This window comes from Gossypium raimondii, chromosome 3, assembly GCF_025698545.1.
Source record: "Gossypium raimondii isolate GPD5lz chromosome 3, ASM2569854v1, whole genome shotgun sequence".
Taxonomy (NCBI): Eukaryota; Viridiplantae; Streptophyta; class Magnoliopsida; order Malvales; family Malvaceae; genus Gossypium; species Gossypium raimondii.
In genome coordinates this window covers 61,488,119-61,505,873 of record NC_068567.1, presented here as the reverse complement: position 1 = coordinate 61,505,873, position 17,755 = coordinate 61,488,119, and the positions used below count along the sequence as shown (strand labels likewise).

Here is a 17,755-nt window from a genome sequence, read left to right as displayed (position 1 = left end):
TGAAAAAATGTTCTAAAATGATATAGACCTAAAATTATTTAATTCGAAAAATTTAACTAGTAAAATAAATTATTCAAACCCGAAAATCCAGAACAACCCAGAATTAAAATGACATTGTTGATACAAAGATATGGTTCATTTGAAAGGTCGAGAAATGTACATTCGTCATAGATGTTCAATAATGGAGGTGCATGAAGGGATTGGAAGAAGGAAAAAGTGAAAAGGAGACATTTTATGATCTCGACTGATCGTAACTTAGATATCTATTATCAGTAATAATGATTAATTTTTTTGTCTTTTAAGTGTTTTACGTATTTTTAAGGAATTGAAAATAAAAATAGAGGAAAAAGTGTAGAACAGTAAAAAATGCCTTCATTAAAAAAATAAAAAGTCAAAAGAGAGAAAGTTACCATTTGGAACCATATTATTAAAAACAGACCACGTGCCAAAATAAAAAAAAACCCGCATTTACTGCAAATTCACCGCCAATAAAATCATTACGCAATTATAATTACAATTTACGTTTTTCACAAAATTACATTACACTGCCACTGCCAGCTCAGCAATTGACAATTCCCTTATATCGTTGTAATATTCACCTACCGCCGGCAGATTCCTCGTTTCCTTACACTCCATCCCTAACTTATCGCCACGTGTCCATCATAAGTTCTCCTGGGACCCACGCTACCCAATCAACCCCTATATAAGCTTGCTTCATTTCATCTGTGGACTTTCTCTTTCTCGAAAAAAAAAAACAATTCTCTCTCTCTCTCTCTGGGAATTTCTAATTTATATTTTATTTTACAACAAAAATTCTTTTTTTTAAAACAAAATTAATATATTTTCCGTTACAGTCTCGAAAATCGGTCAAAATTCTCGTCAGAAGCATTTATGACCGTCGGATCAAGCTCGTGATCTGTGACGACGACATTATTTTTTCTACTGGTTTTTTTTCAAGGTATTATTGCTCCATTTTTTTTTAATTTTATTTTCGTTCGTTCGTTCAGTAATAGAGGCGAAATTCAAAGCACCTGAAATTTTGGATTTGATTTTACGTTTTAGTCGCTTGCTGATTGTAATGCGGGTTTGGATTAGGTGCGCGCGGCTAAAATTTTCCCTGTTATTGAAATTGTGGATCTGAAAATCAGATCATTGGCGGCGGATCCTTGATTCTTCGTGTGGAAGCGTAGATGTCGGGGCCACTCGATCGATTCGCTAGACCTTGTGAGTTATCTTCTGTTTATTGAGCTGATTTTTATTAATTCTAGGGTTTCACTTTGGCTTCTGTTTGGTTAGTTGGAAAATTTCTGTAGTGTAGATGAATTATACTCGATTTAGCAAAAGAGGAAAGGATTCGGTCTTGTTCGGTGTAGTTTTCTTTAATTATTAGTACATATTGTGTATATTTATTTATGTGAGTTCTTATTTTGGTAATTGTTTTTGGCATGCTTTGTTTATTTTATTTTTTTAGGGATTCTGTAATTTTCAGAAATAAAAAATATATATGAAAACGAGAAGAAAACAAATTAGGATTTGATTTTTTGTTTTTTTTCCTCTTTATTATTTTCTTTCCCTGAAAGAGCTAATAACAATACTCGTCTATAATGATGCAGGCTTTGAGGGGTTTTCAGGTAGTGATGAGAGAAGAGAGAGGAAATCTGATTTTGAGAACTCCGAGGATGAAAGACGCACTAAAATTGGATCATTGAAGAAGAAAGCAATAAATGCATCTACTAGATTTAAGCATTCTCTCAAAAAGAAGAGTAGTAGAAGGAAAAGTGATGGCCGTGTTAGCTCTGTATCCATTGAAGATGTTCGTGATGTTGAGGAGCTACAGGCTGTTGATCAATTTCGACAAGCACTGATTATGGACGAACTGCTTCCTGAAAAACATGATGACTATCACATGATGTTGAGGTGCTTTCCTTTCCCCAAATATAGTAGTGTTAACTGTTGGATGTTTCTTTTTGAAAACTACAAAGCAAGTTTTATTACTTCTGTTCTCTTGTCTTGGCAGCAGTCTACAGCTTAGTTTTGAACATTCTATGTACAGTATATAGTAATTTCCACAATGAATTGTGAATGGTATGCTTCATGGCTCACTTGTTCAAATGTTTTATGTGAATTTGGTTTGGGTCAATAGGGAAACCAGGAAGAAAAATTGTGATTCTATTCTTCATGCTCTATGTTTTGTTTACCCAACTCATAGATTTATTTTCTGCTTGCTGATGTGATATCTCCTTTTCTTATTGCTTGAAGCCTTCTGCATCATTCTGCCCCCTTCCTCTTGTTTACTAGCCTTGCCAACTTTGAGTACTAGGACAAGTAATATAGCCTTATTTTTATGTAGGTTCCTGAAAGCAAGGAAGTTTGATATAGAGAAGGCTAAGCACATGTGGGCAGATATGCTCCAATGGAGGAAAGAGTTTGGTGCCGACACTATCACGGAGGTAATTATTGTTAACAAATTGCCCGGAATATTATCTTTAGTAATCCATGTTCTTTACTGAATTTATCATTTATCTTTCAGGATTTTGAGTTCAACGAGTTGAATGAGGTTCTAAGGTATTACCCTCATGGTCATCATGGTGTTGATAAGGAGGGAAGACCTGTGTATATTGAAAGGTTGGGAAAAGTTGATCCCAACAAACTCATGCAAGTTACCACTATGGACCGATATGTAAAATACCATGTCCGTGAGTTTGAGAAGGCCTTCACTGTGAAGTTTCCTGCATGTACAATTGCTGCAAAAAGACACATAGATTCAAGCACAACAATTTTAGATGTGCTTGGTGTGGTATGTTTCATTCAAACACTTGATCCCATGTTAATGCCTGAACATTTTGCTGCTTAATAGTAGCTAGCTGCTGATCGTTTTCTTTTATCTATGTATTAGGGCTTTAAGAATTTTACCAAGTCTGCAAGGGACCTGATTATGCGACTACAAAAGATTGACGGTGACAATTACCCTGAGGTCTGTAGTTGCATTGTACTTGCATATGAATTATGAACTCATGCTTGCTTGTAGCAAAAACCTTGTATCTTATATTGAGCTGGAATTTTGCTTCGTGGTCTTATCATTTTTGCAGACTCTTCATCAAATGTTTATCATCAATGCTGGACCTGGGTTTAGGCTGCTTTGGAACACCGTGAAGACGTTTCTAGACCCCAAGACAACTTCCAAGATACATGTATGTTAATACTTTTCTGCATTTTTTGACTTCTTATTCCATTTATTTGATGGTGATTTATAATTATATGCCTATATGTTTTTGAGTGTCCTTAGGTTCTTGGAAACAAATACCAGAACAAATTGCTTGAGATTATTGATGCCAGGTAAATAGGTTTAGAATTTTCATGACATGATATTTTGTTATCTTGATCTTTATTTTCTTCTTTTTGCAATCTACTTTACATAATCATTTGTCTCCTTCCGAAAAGTGTATGTATTCTTCTACAATGTTCCACTTCACGGTTGCCTCTATGTTTTAAAGCTTATGGCAATATTTAAAATCCTTTCAGCGAGTTGCCAGAATTTCTGGGTGGTAGCTGTACATGTGCAGATCAGGGAGGTTGCCTTCGCTCCGATAAGGGGCCTTGGAAAAATCCAGAAATCGTGAAGGTTATAAACTATCCTTGGCATTTAATTAATATTGCTATTGCTTTTAGTTTCAAGCGCTTCAACAGTGTACTTGTTTCTAATGAACTAACACTTTGCTATACGTATTTTTATCTCAGATGGTTGTTAACGGCGAGGCACGATGTGCTAGACAAGTTGTAAAAGTTTTAAGTAGTGAAGGGAAAGTTATTGCTTATGCTAAGCCACAGTTTCCAATGGTATATGATCTCCCTAACTTTCAGTGGTAGTTGTCTATTCCTCCTTTGTGGTAATATATTTTGCATTATCTGATTGCTTTATGTGCGGTATGATGCAGTTAAGAGGTAGTGATACTTCTACTGCAGAATCTGGATCTGAAGCTGAAGATATTGCATCACCAAAAGCAATGAAGAGTTATTCTTCACTCCGGCTGACTCCTGTTCGTGAAGAAGTGGGTTTTTTTCCCAACCTTTTAATCTTTCACCGTGACTAATTGTATTTACTCTAAATATTCTTTAAATCATCTTTTTGCTCTTTTTAGAGTTCCTTTTTTCCTTTTGTTTGATTGTTAATTAACAATATGACCTATGAGTATATTACTTCTTATAGGGTTGTACGACCTATGAGTTTCATGATTCCAGATGAGTCCTTATAAGGTCATACACCCAACACTAATATCAAAAACATTCTTGGCAATGTTGCTAATCCTTGTGTTTGCAAATTATGCAGGCTAAGGTCATTGGTAAAACAAGCTATGCCGGTAGCTTCAAAGGCTATGATGAGTATGTTCCCATGGTTGACAAAGCTGTTGACTCGAGTTGGATGAAACAAACTTCCCTTCAGAGGTTGTCTGCTTCCAAAGGTTAACAAATATAAATCTTGTATACTTCGTCATCTTTTAGATGCTTCATTTCTTCTTAAAAGATTACTTAAACCTTTTATTAAGAAAATAAAATGCTGTTTTGCACTACAGATACGTTAAAGTTGCCTGAAACTCCCAAGACCCCAGAAGGAATTGTATCTCAGATTTTGTTGACTATTTTGTCTTTCTTCATGATGATTTACACTATCCTCCACACGGCAGCACGCCGTATAACTAAAAAGCTTCCTGACACAGTTTCTGATCATTGTCAAAATGTTACTAAACTTACCTCTGATGCGACTCAACAAGCTGAGTCTCGTCCACCGTCTCCGATCCCTCCTTTTACACAGGCTGATCTTTTATCCTCTGTTCTCAAAAGATTGGGTGAACTTGAGGAGAAAGTTAATATACTACAAGCAAAGCCATCTGAGATGCCTTACGAGAAAGAGGAATTGTTGAATGCTGCCGTATGTCGTGTTGATGCCCTAGAAGCAGAGCTGATTGCTACCAAGCAGGTACCATTGACGCTTGTAATTTTATCATTTATTTTGCAAAATGTTGTCCACATTTCTATTACCTTTCAGGTGGTTAGACTTCTAGTGCCAGAGTTAGAAATGTCTGAACCTTGATACTTTATTTATTGAATTTGTTTACATGGCTCCATAATGCATTAAAAGCTATCTTCATTAAAGTATCTCCACTGCTAACAGTCTTACATTGGTAAAAGTACCATGGAAGCTCCTGTACTAGGAGTCAGATTGTATTTTGCTTTTTCTACTAAAAAAATAGACAAATTAGTCCGTGTATGTTGATCAAAGAGCATATTGGTAATTTTTGTTAAAAATTTCATCTACTTGTATTGTTAAAAGTTGACGTGGCTGATGGATTAATCAAACAGTAATATGTGGTGTGCCAATTATACCTCATGTTGACGTATGGAGACCAATTTTTAACAGTAAAAATGGATAAAATTTTTAACAAAATGATCATTTTGCTCTTTGATCTAATGTATTGTGAGTAATTTACCCATTATATAGGGACCTCCATTTTACTTATATTGCGTTACATTCTACGTTAGTGCAACCTTGGTAATAAATCTTCTCCAGAAGTTGGATTTATTACCCGTACTTGATGTAGGCATTTAACGAATAAAAAAAAAGACCTCAAGGCTTTTAGGCTTACCGACCCTCCACGCACTCAATTTCCAGAATCCTTTACGGGATAACTTTATTGTCAACTGACTAATCCCTTATTTTGTCATGTTTTGGAGCCTTCTAGGCTTTCTGTATGTTCTTGCTTTCATTTTCTTACGTGCTGCATTTAACAGGCACTTTACAATGCTTTGATGAGACATGAAGAATTGCTTGCTGAAATTGACCGTCAAGAGAAAGCCAATTTTCTGAAACTGCAGGTGCATCACCATTTCGTCTATGTTCCTATCATGTTTACATACTTTTTGATGGTTACCTTCGATGTTCTTTTACCATGTTACGGTCGTGACTTACACTACATTCCTTTTATTCAGAAAAAGAAGTTTTGCTGGTGATGCTTTTGCTGCTGATGGAGAGCTTACAAAAACCACTAATCTATCGTCAATCTGTTTCCACTTCACTGGTTATATCGATCTTGTGGAGGTTATACGTCTTTAACCAACGTATTTGCCATTCCGAGTACAAATCATTCTGCACAGAAATGCACAAAAACTGTAATCGAACTCTGTTAACTTATTTAAATTCCCTTCTTTTTTTTTTCAGTTTAATGTTTGATTTGCTGCACTTCTTAAATATTAAGGTTGTTTCGTATGATGCTTTGGGACTTTGTTGTCGAAAAGTTTGGTTTGCTGAGTTATATAAAACTTTGATATCACAATTTTCGAACTAAGCTTCGAATTGCCTACTGGCTTTAGGCATGGTAACTTGGTTTTAACCCAGAATTTTGGCCTATATCCTCAATTTGATTTGATCATAAAAAATTAAAAATATTAATTCGTATAACCTGAAATAGAATTTATCAAAACCTAACTTGAATCCAAAATGATTGGAGTTTGAAGTGACCAGAATCGAAAATGGTTTGAATTGTGTAATAGCAACTTAAAAATATTTGCTTCAAACTCGAATGGTCTAAATTCAATATAAATGATTTGAAATCTACTTACCTAAAGTGAAGAAACTTATATTTACAGAGAACCTTTCATGGCAAACATTGCTGGTGTTAGGTTATAAATATTTCCTGTTCTTTTCTTCACTCTTATTACCATAAATATAGAATATGCATATATGCATATACATATGCATATATGTATATAAAACTTTTGCACATTACAACTAGGACTTTGACCAAGACAACAATTTTCTCTAAATTTTGAGGCAAAATAACTGTTGAAAAAACATATACATATACATATACTCAACAATTTAATCAAAATACCAAACTCCCAAGGTTTTGTAGTCATGGAAACTGAATAATTTACTAATAGTAAGGAATATATATTCATCTGTGGGGCTGAATATATAACCACGCCACCGACATCTTCGGATCGGTTACAGTTTTTACCAGCGGAATGGGTTCTGCAATCACATTCCAAGGAAATGAAATGTGAGAAGTATATAAAAATATATGACTTGAAGTTTGCATGGTTTCTTATCAACTTACAAATCTCTTTTTCTTTTTGTTTTTCTTGTCAATGTAGGTCTGAAGTTCCTGTTGTTTATCACGAGCTTCCTCAAATGCCTGCATAAGCAAAAGAAAGTGGAAATAAGTAATGAAATTTCGGATTCGTATGTATGTGCGTATGTATGTATGCATGTATGTATGTATGTATGTATGTATGTATGTATGTATGTATGTATGTATGTATGTATGTATGTATGTATGTATGTACCTTCTTAGCTGCAGATATCTCTTCTTCAAGGGTACAAACCCTGCTTAAAGCAGCATTCAACAACTCCTCTTTCTCGGGCGGCATAGTTGCCGGCTGCCCCATAAGAACACTTACCTTGGATTCCAAGTCAGCCATACGTTCCATCATGGAATAGTAATCAGCGTAAGTGATTGGTGGTGCTAACGGAGGGGCATTACCCGAGATCATCGGGTTAGCATAGTAAACTTGACCACCACTGTACATAGTTGGTTCGGCTAATTTCCTCGGCATGTTGCGGGACAGGCGAAGCATAGTCATGATTCCCATAACTAATGCCATGATTCCTCCGAAAACATTGTTGCCCATTCCTGTAGTAACAACCTTCCCATCATCCTTCATATGGTAACTATCTGCAAGTTATAAACAAGTAAGATGGTAATTTGACATTATAGGACTGTTTCGGATTAGCAAATATATATATATACCTTTCAATATGGCAAAACTTTCATCTGCCATCAATTTAGGCCAGCAAGCATCAATACCCTTGTCAACCATCGGAATAACTTTGTCATAAGTAAAGGTATCCCGGGACTCGTTCTTAATCGGAGACTACAAATACATAAAGAAATGCATCATGAAACATGAATGCAATGCATTTTCAGACATGGCATGATAAGGAGTGCCACTTACTTCGGCAACAGGTGATAAAGGTGTGTTTTCGGCAATCCTTTCACCCGTGCCTGTAGCTGTTTCCACGTTGAATGAGTGACTCATCTTCGGTTTTGCAACATCAAATGTAAAGAAAAAAAAGTTAGGCATTGATGATTGAAAATCGAAATTTCCTTTTCCTAGTAGTGAAAATACCTCTAGGCATGCTTTGTCGTCGACCCCAGACGTGTTCCTCCTCATGCACTTGGCCTCACCATTTTGAACCCTCTGCTTATGCAGTGAAGTTATACATATGTTAGACACGTATTCATATACCATACTCATCCTATTCGAGATAATATAGCCAATACCTTCAATATTTCGAGATCATTCCATGGACCCTTATCGGACAACATGCAACCACCTTTGTTGGAACAAGTACAATTACCACCCAAAAACTCCGGTAGTTCACTGTTTAAAAACCGCAACCAAACAAATATTTACATATATATATATATATATAGAGAGAGAGAGAGAGAGAGACTGAAACACATATATACTTATTAAGAGATACTCACTTAGCATCAATTACTTCAAGCAATTTGCTCTGGTATTTGTTACCCAAAACCTGATGAAAAGTATATACCATAAAGTTGTGTTAGCAACATTATGTATTGAGAACTGAATTCGGTTGATTCATACTTACATGGATTTTTGCAGTGGTCTTCGGGTCGAGGAAAGATTTAACCGTGCCCCATAAGAGCCTAAATCCCGAGCCGGCATTGATGATAAACATCCGGTTCAGAGTCTGCAAAAACATTGGTAAGCCATTTAATTAAGCTTCATCATGACTTAAAAAAAATGTTTCATGACCATATGAAGTAATGACTACCTCGGGATAATTGTCACCATCGATCTTTTGAAGTCGTTGAAGGAGATCCCGTGCAGCCTTGTTGAAGCTTTTAAGCCCCTGCAAAGTTTGTTTACGGCGTATTAGAACACTGCAAAAGAAGCAGGATTCGAAAAAACCGAGCAACAAAATCTTACGTACCACTCCTTCAACATCCAATATGGTTGTGCTTTGATCAATGTGTTTTTTGGCTACAATTGATGCAGCAGGGAATTTAATGGCAAAGGTCTTCTCGAACTCTTTTACGTGGTACTTTAAATAACGGTCGATTGTTGTTACTTGAGTCAGCTTATTAGCATCGACTTGACCAAGTCTTTCAATATAAACAGGTCGTCCGTCTTTATCGACTCCATGATATCCTTGTGGATAGCACTTAACCACCTCATCATATTCCTTGAATTCAAATTCCTTTACAAAGAAGAAACATAAGATTAGACATTTGCATCAATAGCTTGTGCAACAAGAAAGCAGCCTTGCATCTGGTTTACCTCCATGATCATGTCGGCTCCGAATTCTTTCCTCCATTGAAGCATATCAGCCCACATTTGCTTTGCTTTCTCGATTTCGAATTTCCTTGCCCTTAGAAACCTTAGCATCATATGATGATCATCATGTTTGGCGGGTAATAGTTCATCTAAGACGAGTGCTTGGCGGAATGCATCGACAGCTTGTAACTCTTCGGCATCGAGGTTGTCTTCTATGCTAACGATGGACATAACTCTGCTATGTCTCCTGGATTTCTTTTTAATGGAATGTCTGAACTTGCTTGAGGCATTGATTGCCTTTTTCTTAAGTGACCCAAGCCTTGTTTTCCTCTCATCCTCAGAGTTGTCTATATCAGACTTTTCATGACCTGCAAACATGACATTCAAAATATGTATCGTTCGAACTCGGGACTTAACTCAATTTATTCATCAACCACCCTTGATATAATTAGATAGTAATTTAGGGATTAGAATTTTGACATTTACAACCCCTTTCTCCTATTTCAACCATAACCAATGTTTCATATATAGCTTTTCGTAAATCCAATATTCGAATCTCAACATTTACAACCCAACCCTTTCTCCTATTTCAACCATAACTAATGTGTTATATTCATATTTTAATAAGTCCAACATTCGAATCTCAACATTTACAAGAACCCCTTTCTCTTATTTCAACCAAAACCAATGTTTGATACACAACTTTCGTAAGTCTAAGATTCGAATATCAACATTTCCAACAACCCTTTTCTCCTATTTCAACCATAAACCAATGCTTTCATACACATCTAAATCTAACATTAACGTTCATGAATCTCATAAATGATCTCAAAAAAGCTGCATTTTGGTTACACAAAAACTCACCCATTTTAGAAGACAAGGTATCAGCCATGGTTACAAATTTTGGGAATGTCTTTCAGCTCCTACTTCAAACACAACTTGTGCAAATGTGTTCAAATATATAACCTGGCCAATTATACCTATAAATCACATAAAAAAACAACTAAAAATTAAGCCATTGAAGCCAAAAGAAAAATGCCAGAGCGTTGCCATGTTTGAACACATGAACATTAATGATCATAAAGCACAAGAAGTATATAAACAAATGCCTTATGCAGGATCAAAACAAATTGCATACCATATGAAAGGAGGCTGAAGAGCAATAGAGAAAGGGAGAGGTGTATATAATCACCGAATAACTGCCCCCTTGGAATTTGTCTATAAAACACAAACTGGATTGATAATGACATTTTTAGATTTTATTTTCTTTTTTGGAAGATTAGATTCTTATTAACGTTTACTAATCTTGACTAAGTCTAAAAATAAACATAAAATTTGTTGTTGTGTTTAGTTGTGCCCTTTATGTATGCTACACCATTAAAAACATTTTGATACTTTAAAGCTCGAGTTTTTCTTAAAAAAAATCAATATATACACTATTTTACATGCATATTTAAACGAAATTAAAAATATCCAAATTAAAGAGATACTCGAAAATCATGAACATAACCAAGTTGACTTTTGCCTGAGTGCTTCTCCACTAATAATTGCTCATTTTTGTTTTCTTTTTAGCTGGCGAAGGAGCATTATTTTTCATTAATTTTTAATTATGTACTTAGAAAAGCTCTAATTTAATCAATCTGACTAGCACTAAGATACTACATGTCAGCCATGTCTCCAATACTTTGATCTCAATTTTTTTTTTCATATATATATATATATATATCTAACAATATTTAATAATGTCATTGTGGATTTATTATATCATTTTATAGCTGAATAAATATTGAAAATAGTGTTTACATGTATATAATAAATATATTATATCTAACCATATTTAATAATATTATTTTGGGTTTATTATATTATTTTTAAAGGTGCATAAATATTGAAAATTGAAAAACCATAGAATTGCTAAAACATAGACAATTGACTACTTGATAGCATTTAACCTCTAAAGTTAAAATGACTCTTTTATAGGTATTATTATCAATTCAGGAGGACGTGGGTTTGAGTGTGCTGAAGTGCATTATCCTCTTATTTATGAGTTGAGGAGGGGCTATAGATAGTTTTAGGCATTATGCTAAAAAAGAACAGGTGATAAGAACATATAATGAGATTGTTTATTAATCAAATTTGGTTTATCATTTCTATACTAGTGGGACTTATCATCTTATTAAGGAAAATGAATTTTATCAAGGGGTAATGATTTATTTTGTAACGACCCGAAAGTCAATGAAGTCGGAAACGGTGGTTTCAGAATACTGTTTCCTATGATAGGATCAGTGAATATTACTTATTAATATTTGCGAGGACATTACAATATTATATTGAAATTTGGTCTAATAATTTTAATTATTGAAAAGTTAGACAAGATACAAGTGTATCAGTTCTAAAGCCGATGGCTTTGGAAATTGAGGTATCGGGACCTCGTTTCCCTAAACCGGACTCGTAAACATTTAATAAAAATATTTGTAGAGTTATATTAGAAGTGAATTAAATTTTTAGTTACGTAATTTTGAAGAAAGAGTGTTTAATTAAAATAAAGGGACTAAATCAAATAAGTGAAAAAAGTAAGAATTAATACCAAATTAAAAGGTGAATTTTGTATTTTTGGAACCATTGGTGTTAGGCCCAACTAATAAAGGGATTATATTGCTAAATTATAATAAATTTAGGGACTGGTTTTCAAGGTATTTCGTTATGCTGGAAAAATGTAGATGAGTGACTAATTTTTTTTGAGTAATTTAGCTACTTTATGTTGTAATTGTTGTTTGTATTAATCCCTAGTGACTTAGATATTTTAAATCTAAATTAACATGGTGTTAATCAATAAATTGCCAAGGTTTGGGGGGACTATTTGAGAGTTGTATATGTACGATTAGCTGGGAATTTGGTTAAGGAGGTGGATAAAAATAGTCTTTGCTAGCATTTATCTTTAAGGAGTTGGGTGTTACAAAATTAAAATAGCATGGTTAAAACTGTAAATTTTGGTGATTAAGGGACTGCCTATAGATTCGATTAGCTGATATTTAATTCAAGAAAAAAAAATACTAAGAAGGGTTAATTGCCGGTGTTTAAATATTCTTGGTGGTTGGATTAATTAATTAAACTAAATTATTATTTTAGATCAAGATTGGGTATTAACCGTGGAAAAAAAAGATTGCCGAGTAGTCATCTCCGAATCTTAGCCCTGTTGTATTTTGGTAAGTTCGTAGTCTTTGAACTCGAACTCTATTGATTTAATTTAAGTACTTAATTATTACTTTGATATTTTAATTATATTTACATATATGCAAATGAATAAATTATGAGATGAGAAATTGTGTATTATATATATCTATGAAATGTGACATTATGAAATGAATCAATAAGTAATTAGATTTAAATCGATGGTATGGGAATGTTATATATGGAGATGTAATGTCGAATGATGAGATTGAAGTTGAATAATGTTGGTTAATGTATGGAGTTAAATAAAATCTCGTGTTTACATGCTAGGTAAGTTCGTAGTCTTGAAACTCGAACGTCATTTACTTAATTTAATCAGTTAATTGTTAATTATTATTTAAGTATGTTTTTATTTGTGTTTGGTTAAGCTCTGTTGAATGGATATTGACATAATCATAAATAGATAGAATGTGACATTATGAAATAAATTAATGAATGATTAATAGATAATTGAAGTGAATATGATAGAGAATTGAAGTGAATGTGATATTGAGTTATGAAATGTGATTTTATGGACTTGCAAATGAGTAAATGATATTGTCGGTTCATCCGACTAGCACTGGGCACAATCATCGTTGGTTAATCTAACTAGAGCTGGACTCACTATTTATATCGTCGGTTTATCCGACTAGCGCTGGGCACAAATATTGTTATACATTTATTTAATATATACAAGAGTAGGGTTATAGTTATTCACTCACGATCGAGATCAATTTTAGCCTAAAATCTCTACACTAAAACATTTTATAGCTTAAGTAAAGTGGTGGAGAGCTACCTAGATTCTTCTATAGTCTTTCTTAGGCACCAAAGGGTTTGTCTCTTGCACCTTTTGGATGCCCCCACTGCACGATATTATTTGGGTCGTACTCTATGTGAGCTTGGTAGCTACTTTGACCTTATTGTATGAACTTAACTCAACTGGTGGCTGAAATAGACTTTTAAGATGTAGGATCTCGAATGAAAAATTGGGTTAATTAAGTGTTTGATAGGTTGTGACTATTTTATTAGAAAATTGAACATCTTATACGATACATTTTAAAGGGTCAAGATATTTTTCCAAACTCGAAAATTCATTCGATTTCGAATTTGAATAGATTTATTTGTCAACTTTATACTTTTTATTTTTATACATTTTACAAATTATATCATTTTAATACATGCACGTAATTGAATCTTTACCGATCTAATCTATGAACACTTCTCAATTGAATTTTTATACTCTTTTTCCTTAAAGATTTATCACGTTTATATGATGATATTTGACAATTTCGTCCTTTTATGTGAGGGTGACCCCAATGAGGTCCCTTCACGTTAACCAAAAGAATGTGTTGATGGGCTTGGATATGCATGGCCCACGATGTGCCTTAATGTAGAAAAAATTCGAAAAATCGAAAATTCGAATTAATTTTTAAAAATACGAATCCAATAGAAATCTATATTTTATTTATTTCAAATAATTTTAATTTTTATATTTAAAATAGTAAAAATAACTTAAAAATATTATATAAAATTTTCTAAAGAGGTTATATAAATGTTTTTTATTATACAAGTTGCTGACTTTGAAATTTTACCGAATTTAATGATCGGTCTATTTTGAAATTTCATCTCTCTATTTTATGAAAAAAAAACTAATTATTCCATCTATTTTTATTTTGGTAAGATTTGGTCATCGTACAATACGAAAATATTAAAAATTTGTCCAACTGAGTAATAGTGTTAAACTTTGACGGTAAATTGTTAACCTGAAAATAAGGGCGAAGCCAAGAATTTCGTGTTAGTATGTTGAGATGAAAAAGAAAAAGGAAATTAGAGAGAAAAACTAAAAATTCTATGTTATTGTATGTTAAGTTGAAATAATAATTTTCAAGGGAGTTAAATATAAAATTGTACCATTTAATCGGATGCCTACCCTTAACTTAAAATCAACAATTCAATCATTTATATGTAAGTATACAACAAAATAAATTTTTTGAACGTTAATTTCATTATTCTTATCATATATGTTCTTTTTAATACAATGCCTAGAACTACCCATAACTCCTCTCCAGCCCTTAATAGGAGGATAATGCGCTTCAGCGCACTTGAACTCACGTCCTCCTACACTGACAATAATATCGATACCAATAAAGTTAAGACTCAATCCGCACATATTTATAAAAAATTAACTAACTTCCAAAAATCATATCTAATGGATGATAAGATACCAACTTTTCAATTTTTATAAAATTAAAGGATATAAATATTCTGGGTTTTATTTTTATTTTATTGGTAGTGTTGATTATGTTATATGCCCAACATTGTCAAAGTAATGAAAGCTACGTTTATTGGTAATGATGGCATACCAAATCAAAAGGACATCAATGACCATATCAACCTCAAACATTTTAAATATATATATATATATATATATATATATATATATATATTTTCTCAATATGAATTTTAGCTCACAATTTTCATTTTTTGAATTTAGTTTATTTATTTTCAAAATTAAAAGTTAAATTTTCGACACCATTAAAATTTTAAAATTATACTGTCATATTCAGATTCATTACGATATCTTTTTTAACTGACTATCAAGTGAGTTTTTTTTTTTTAAATGTAACTTTACGAATTTCACAAATTGATTTAAACAATATTATTAGTGAACCTAGACAAAGTTAATTATTACAACACAAATAGACAAAGGCCGGTTAAGATGGGCGGTGGGGTACAATGCGTTTAGTTTACTGTTTGTCTCACACTACAATACCGTTACAACATCTAATTTCATTGTCACCTAAGGGTGTGCAAATTTCGGGTATAACAAATTTAATTGACTGAACCGAATTAATTCGGTTAATCGGCCGGTTAACCGAATTAATTTGGTCGGGGTTGGTTAATAATTTTTTGGAAGTTCGGTTAACGGTTAATTCGGTTAATTTTTTTATATGTTTTATACTTGTTTTAACCAAAAAATAAAAAAATATAAATTTCGGTTAACCGATCAAATTAACTGAAAATGTTCGGTTCGGTTAATTTTTTTTTAAAAAATTTTAGTTCGGTTAACATTTAAGTGTTTAAAAAGTTTGGTTAATTCGGTTAATACTAGTTCGGGTCGGTTAACCGATTGAACATCTCTACTATTACCGTTGTTTTTACACTAACCGTATGTAAACGCACTACTCATCCAAACCAACCCTGATAATTGAAAATCCAAAATAAGTCCGGTAACCGAACAAAAATTCGCATATAATGAGACTATAAAACCTACATAGATAATCGCATATAATAGTTTTGAATTTGAGTACTCAAAATTCATTTCAAAAAATTTTACCAACAAATCAGGACTAATTTGCAAAAAGGAAAAATAATTTTAAAAGCATTGGCAACAATCTGAGTAAAATTCTTAAAAAGTTTTTTTTTCTTTTTTTGAATGAAAAATTATTAGGTGAATTTTCTTATAAATGGAATTATTTAATTTATGTATGTCAAGCAAAATACAAAATCATTTAAAAGATGGTGAGTTGGACGGCTGAGGTTGCATTTCCCTGATTGATCTTTGATTGATGGACTTGGGAGTAATTAAGACGTTCAAGCAATTCTCTATCCGAAACTAATGGTCTAATTCTCATTTTAGTCCATTTACTGTTCACAAATCAGGGATTTAGTCCTATTAATGTAGTTGGACATAATTTAATAGCTTTGTTTTTATAACATTATTAATTAGTTTAAATAGTTAGCATAGTTAATTATTCCAGTTAAAGCACTCATGTGGGTTTATCAAAATCACGAATTCCAATTTATTTTGTCTTGTTGGAAAATATACTACTGCAAAATAAACTCGTTAGTATTGACTGAAAAATAAACTAAGATTAAATAAATAAAATATTATTGTGTCGTGGAAGAATCACTGCATTAGAAACGAATTCGCCTTGATTGGTGTAGTTGTATAGTGGACGTCGTCCCCCAAGGTTAACACGGTTCTTCGATATTTGTACACTCGGATAAGGAAAGTAGAACTCAATTGGTATTACTTTTTTGAAATAATCTAAAAATAGAATTAATCAAAAAAATTATACTAGGATCAATCCCCAGTAAAATTCAGAGGGATCACAGACGGTCCCACTTAAAACCTAAACTCATAGACATAATTTCTTCTAATGCAATTCTTCTAATGCAATTTAAGAAAAAATCTAAAGTTTTAGAAAGAATGAAAGAGAGTCTAGAGAGAATAGAAGAAGCTTCGCTTTTCAGTTGGGTGTAAAATGAATGAAAAATGACTCCTGTTTATAGGATTTTGGAACGGCCAAAATATAATTCAACAGGGGCAAAATGGTAATATTTTCATGTAACGGCCAAAAAAATATTTAATATTTTTGTAATCGTAAAAAACAAATTGTAACAGTTAGAAATAATGGTTTGTAACTGCTCAAATAAATCTGCATTACTAATATGCCTTACGTATCCAAGCCCCAACGTCATTATCACTCTACCACCAACATCGTTTTTCATTAATCGATCGTACACCACAAAAAAAAAAAACTATTTCCTTACTACTCTTGTTTCCCAGCTCAGGTTATTAGAGACAACTTCGAAAATCCTTAAATCTAGCCTTTTAACCCAAAATTAATCTTCAATTTTCATTATTGATTATCGGATCGATCATCAAATGAATTCAAGGCTTATTTTTCACCAAGCAACTCGATATTTTTATAAACTTATTTTAATTAGAGTAGTTAGATATGTTAACTGTTTGAACTAACTACTGATGTAAAGGATCAAATTATGTTAAATTAAAGTAAAAAGACAAAATATAATACTCTAGTATAGTAGAGGGACCAAAATCAAATTTTAACCCTAAAAGATAAAAGAACTCTTTTGAACATTGACGGTATCTAAAGCAATCACTACCAAGTGGATGATCAAGATTGCTACAAAGTAACCAATGTATGCACGACACGTGCCGTATAATAATTGGTGGTTATAGATTTTCCCGCCTTTGGGTCGTAAATAACTAAATATTCCCTTTTTCTTTTCTTTCCTTTGCTTTTACTCTTTTTGGATTAGCCATTTCGTACGTTCATGGGTCGCATCTAAAAGGGAGGAAATTACCTTTTTGCCCTCACCGTGTGTGAGTTTTAAAAAAAAATAAAAATGAAATGATTAAATACATTTAAAA

The 17,755-nt window shown here is 32.9% G+C and overlaps 2 protein-coding genes and 1 long non-coding RNA gene across 5 annotated transcripts; 2 read left to right on the top strand and 1 right to left on the bottom strand.

The window, feature by feature from the left end:
* The first annotated feature begins 740 nt into the window (after positions 1-740).
* Positions 741-6,262, top strand: LOC105795325 (phosphatidylinositol/phosphatidylcholine transfer protein SFH8). 2 transcript variants are annotated; one of them, XM_052628722.1, is made up of 15 exons: positions 741-958; positions 1,096-1,224; positions 1,614-1,917; positions 2,351-2,450; positions 2,531-2,797; positions 2,897-2,974; positions 3,090-3,191; positions 3,287-3,336; positions 3,523-3,622; positions 3,739-3,837; positions 3,936-4,049; positions 4,328-4,460; positions 4,572-4,975; positions 5,788-5,871; positions 5,986-6,262. In XM_052628722.1, exons 2-15 carry the CDS (start codon positions 1,191-1,193, stop codon positions 6,004-6,006), a joined length of 1,890 nt encoding a protein of 629 aa, XP_052484682.1. In that variant the 5' UTR covers positions 741-958; positions 1,096-1,190; the 3' UTR covers positions 6,007-6,262. The 2 variants fall into 2 exon arrangements, with proteins under 2 accessions (XP_052484682.1, XP_012480356.2); XM_012624902.2 differs by having other exon boundaries at positions 1,063-1,224.
* Positions 6,194-10,372, bottom strand: LOC105795326 (phosphatidylinositol/phosphatidylcholine transfer protein SFH3). 2 transcript variants are annotated; one of them, XM_012624903.2, is made up of 13 exons: positions 10,228-10,369; positions 9,367-9,731; positions 9,020-9,286; positions 8,861-8,938; positions 8,675-8,776; positions 8,547-8,596; positions 8,340-8,439; positions 8,185-8,256; positions 8,011-8,094; positions 7,806-7,929; positions 7,342-7,730; positions 7,113-7,190; positions 6,194-7,027 (listed from the first exon to the last, which is right to left on the bottom strand). In XM_012624903.2, the coding sequence occupies exons 1-13, from the start codon at positions 10,253-10,255 to the stop codon at positions 7,010-7,012; spliced, it is 1,755 nt and encodes a 584-aa protein (XP_012480357.1). In that variant the 5' UTR covers positions 10,256-10,369; the 3' UTR covers positions 6,194-7,009. The 2 variants fall into 2 exon arrangements, with proteins under 2 accessions (XP_012480357.1, XP_052484683.1); XM_052628723.1 differs by having other exon boundaries at positions 8,861-9,286; positions 10,228-10,372.
* LOC128039872 (uncharacterized) lies at positions 8,516-9,347 on the top strand. The gene is made up of 3 exons (XR_008194629.1): positions 8,516-8,790; positions 8,894-9,104; positions 9,208-9,347. It is a non-coding gene; the product is annotated as an uncharacterized LOC128039872 (long non-coding RNA).
* Positions 10,373-17,755: the final 7,383 nt, after the last annotated feature.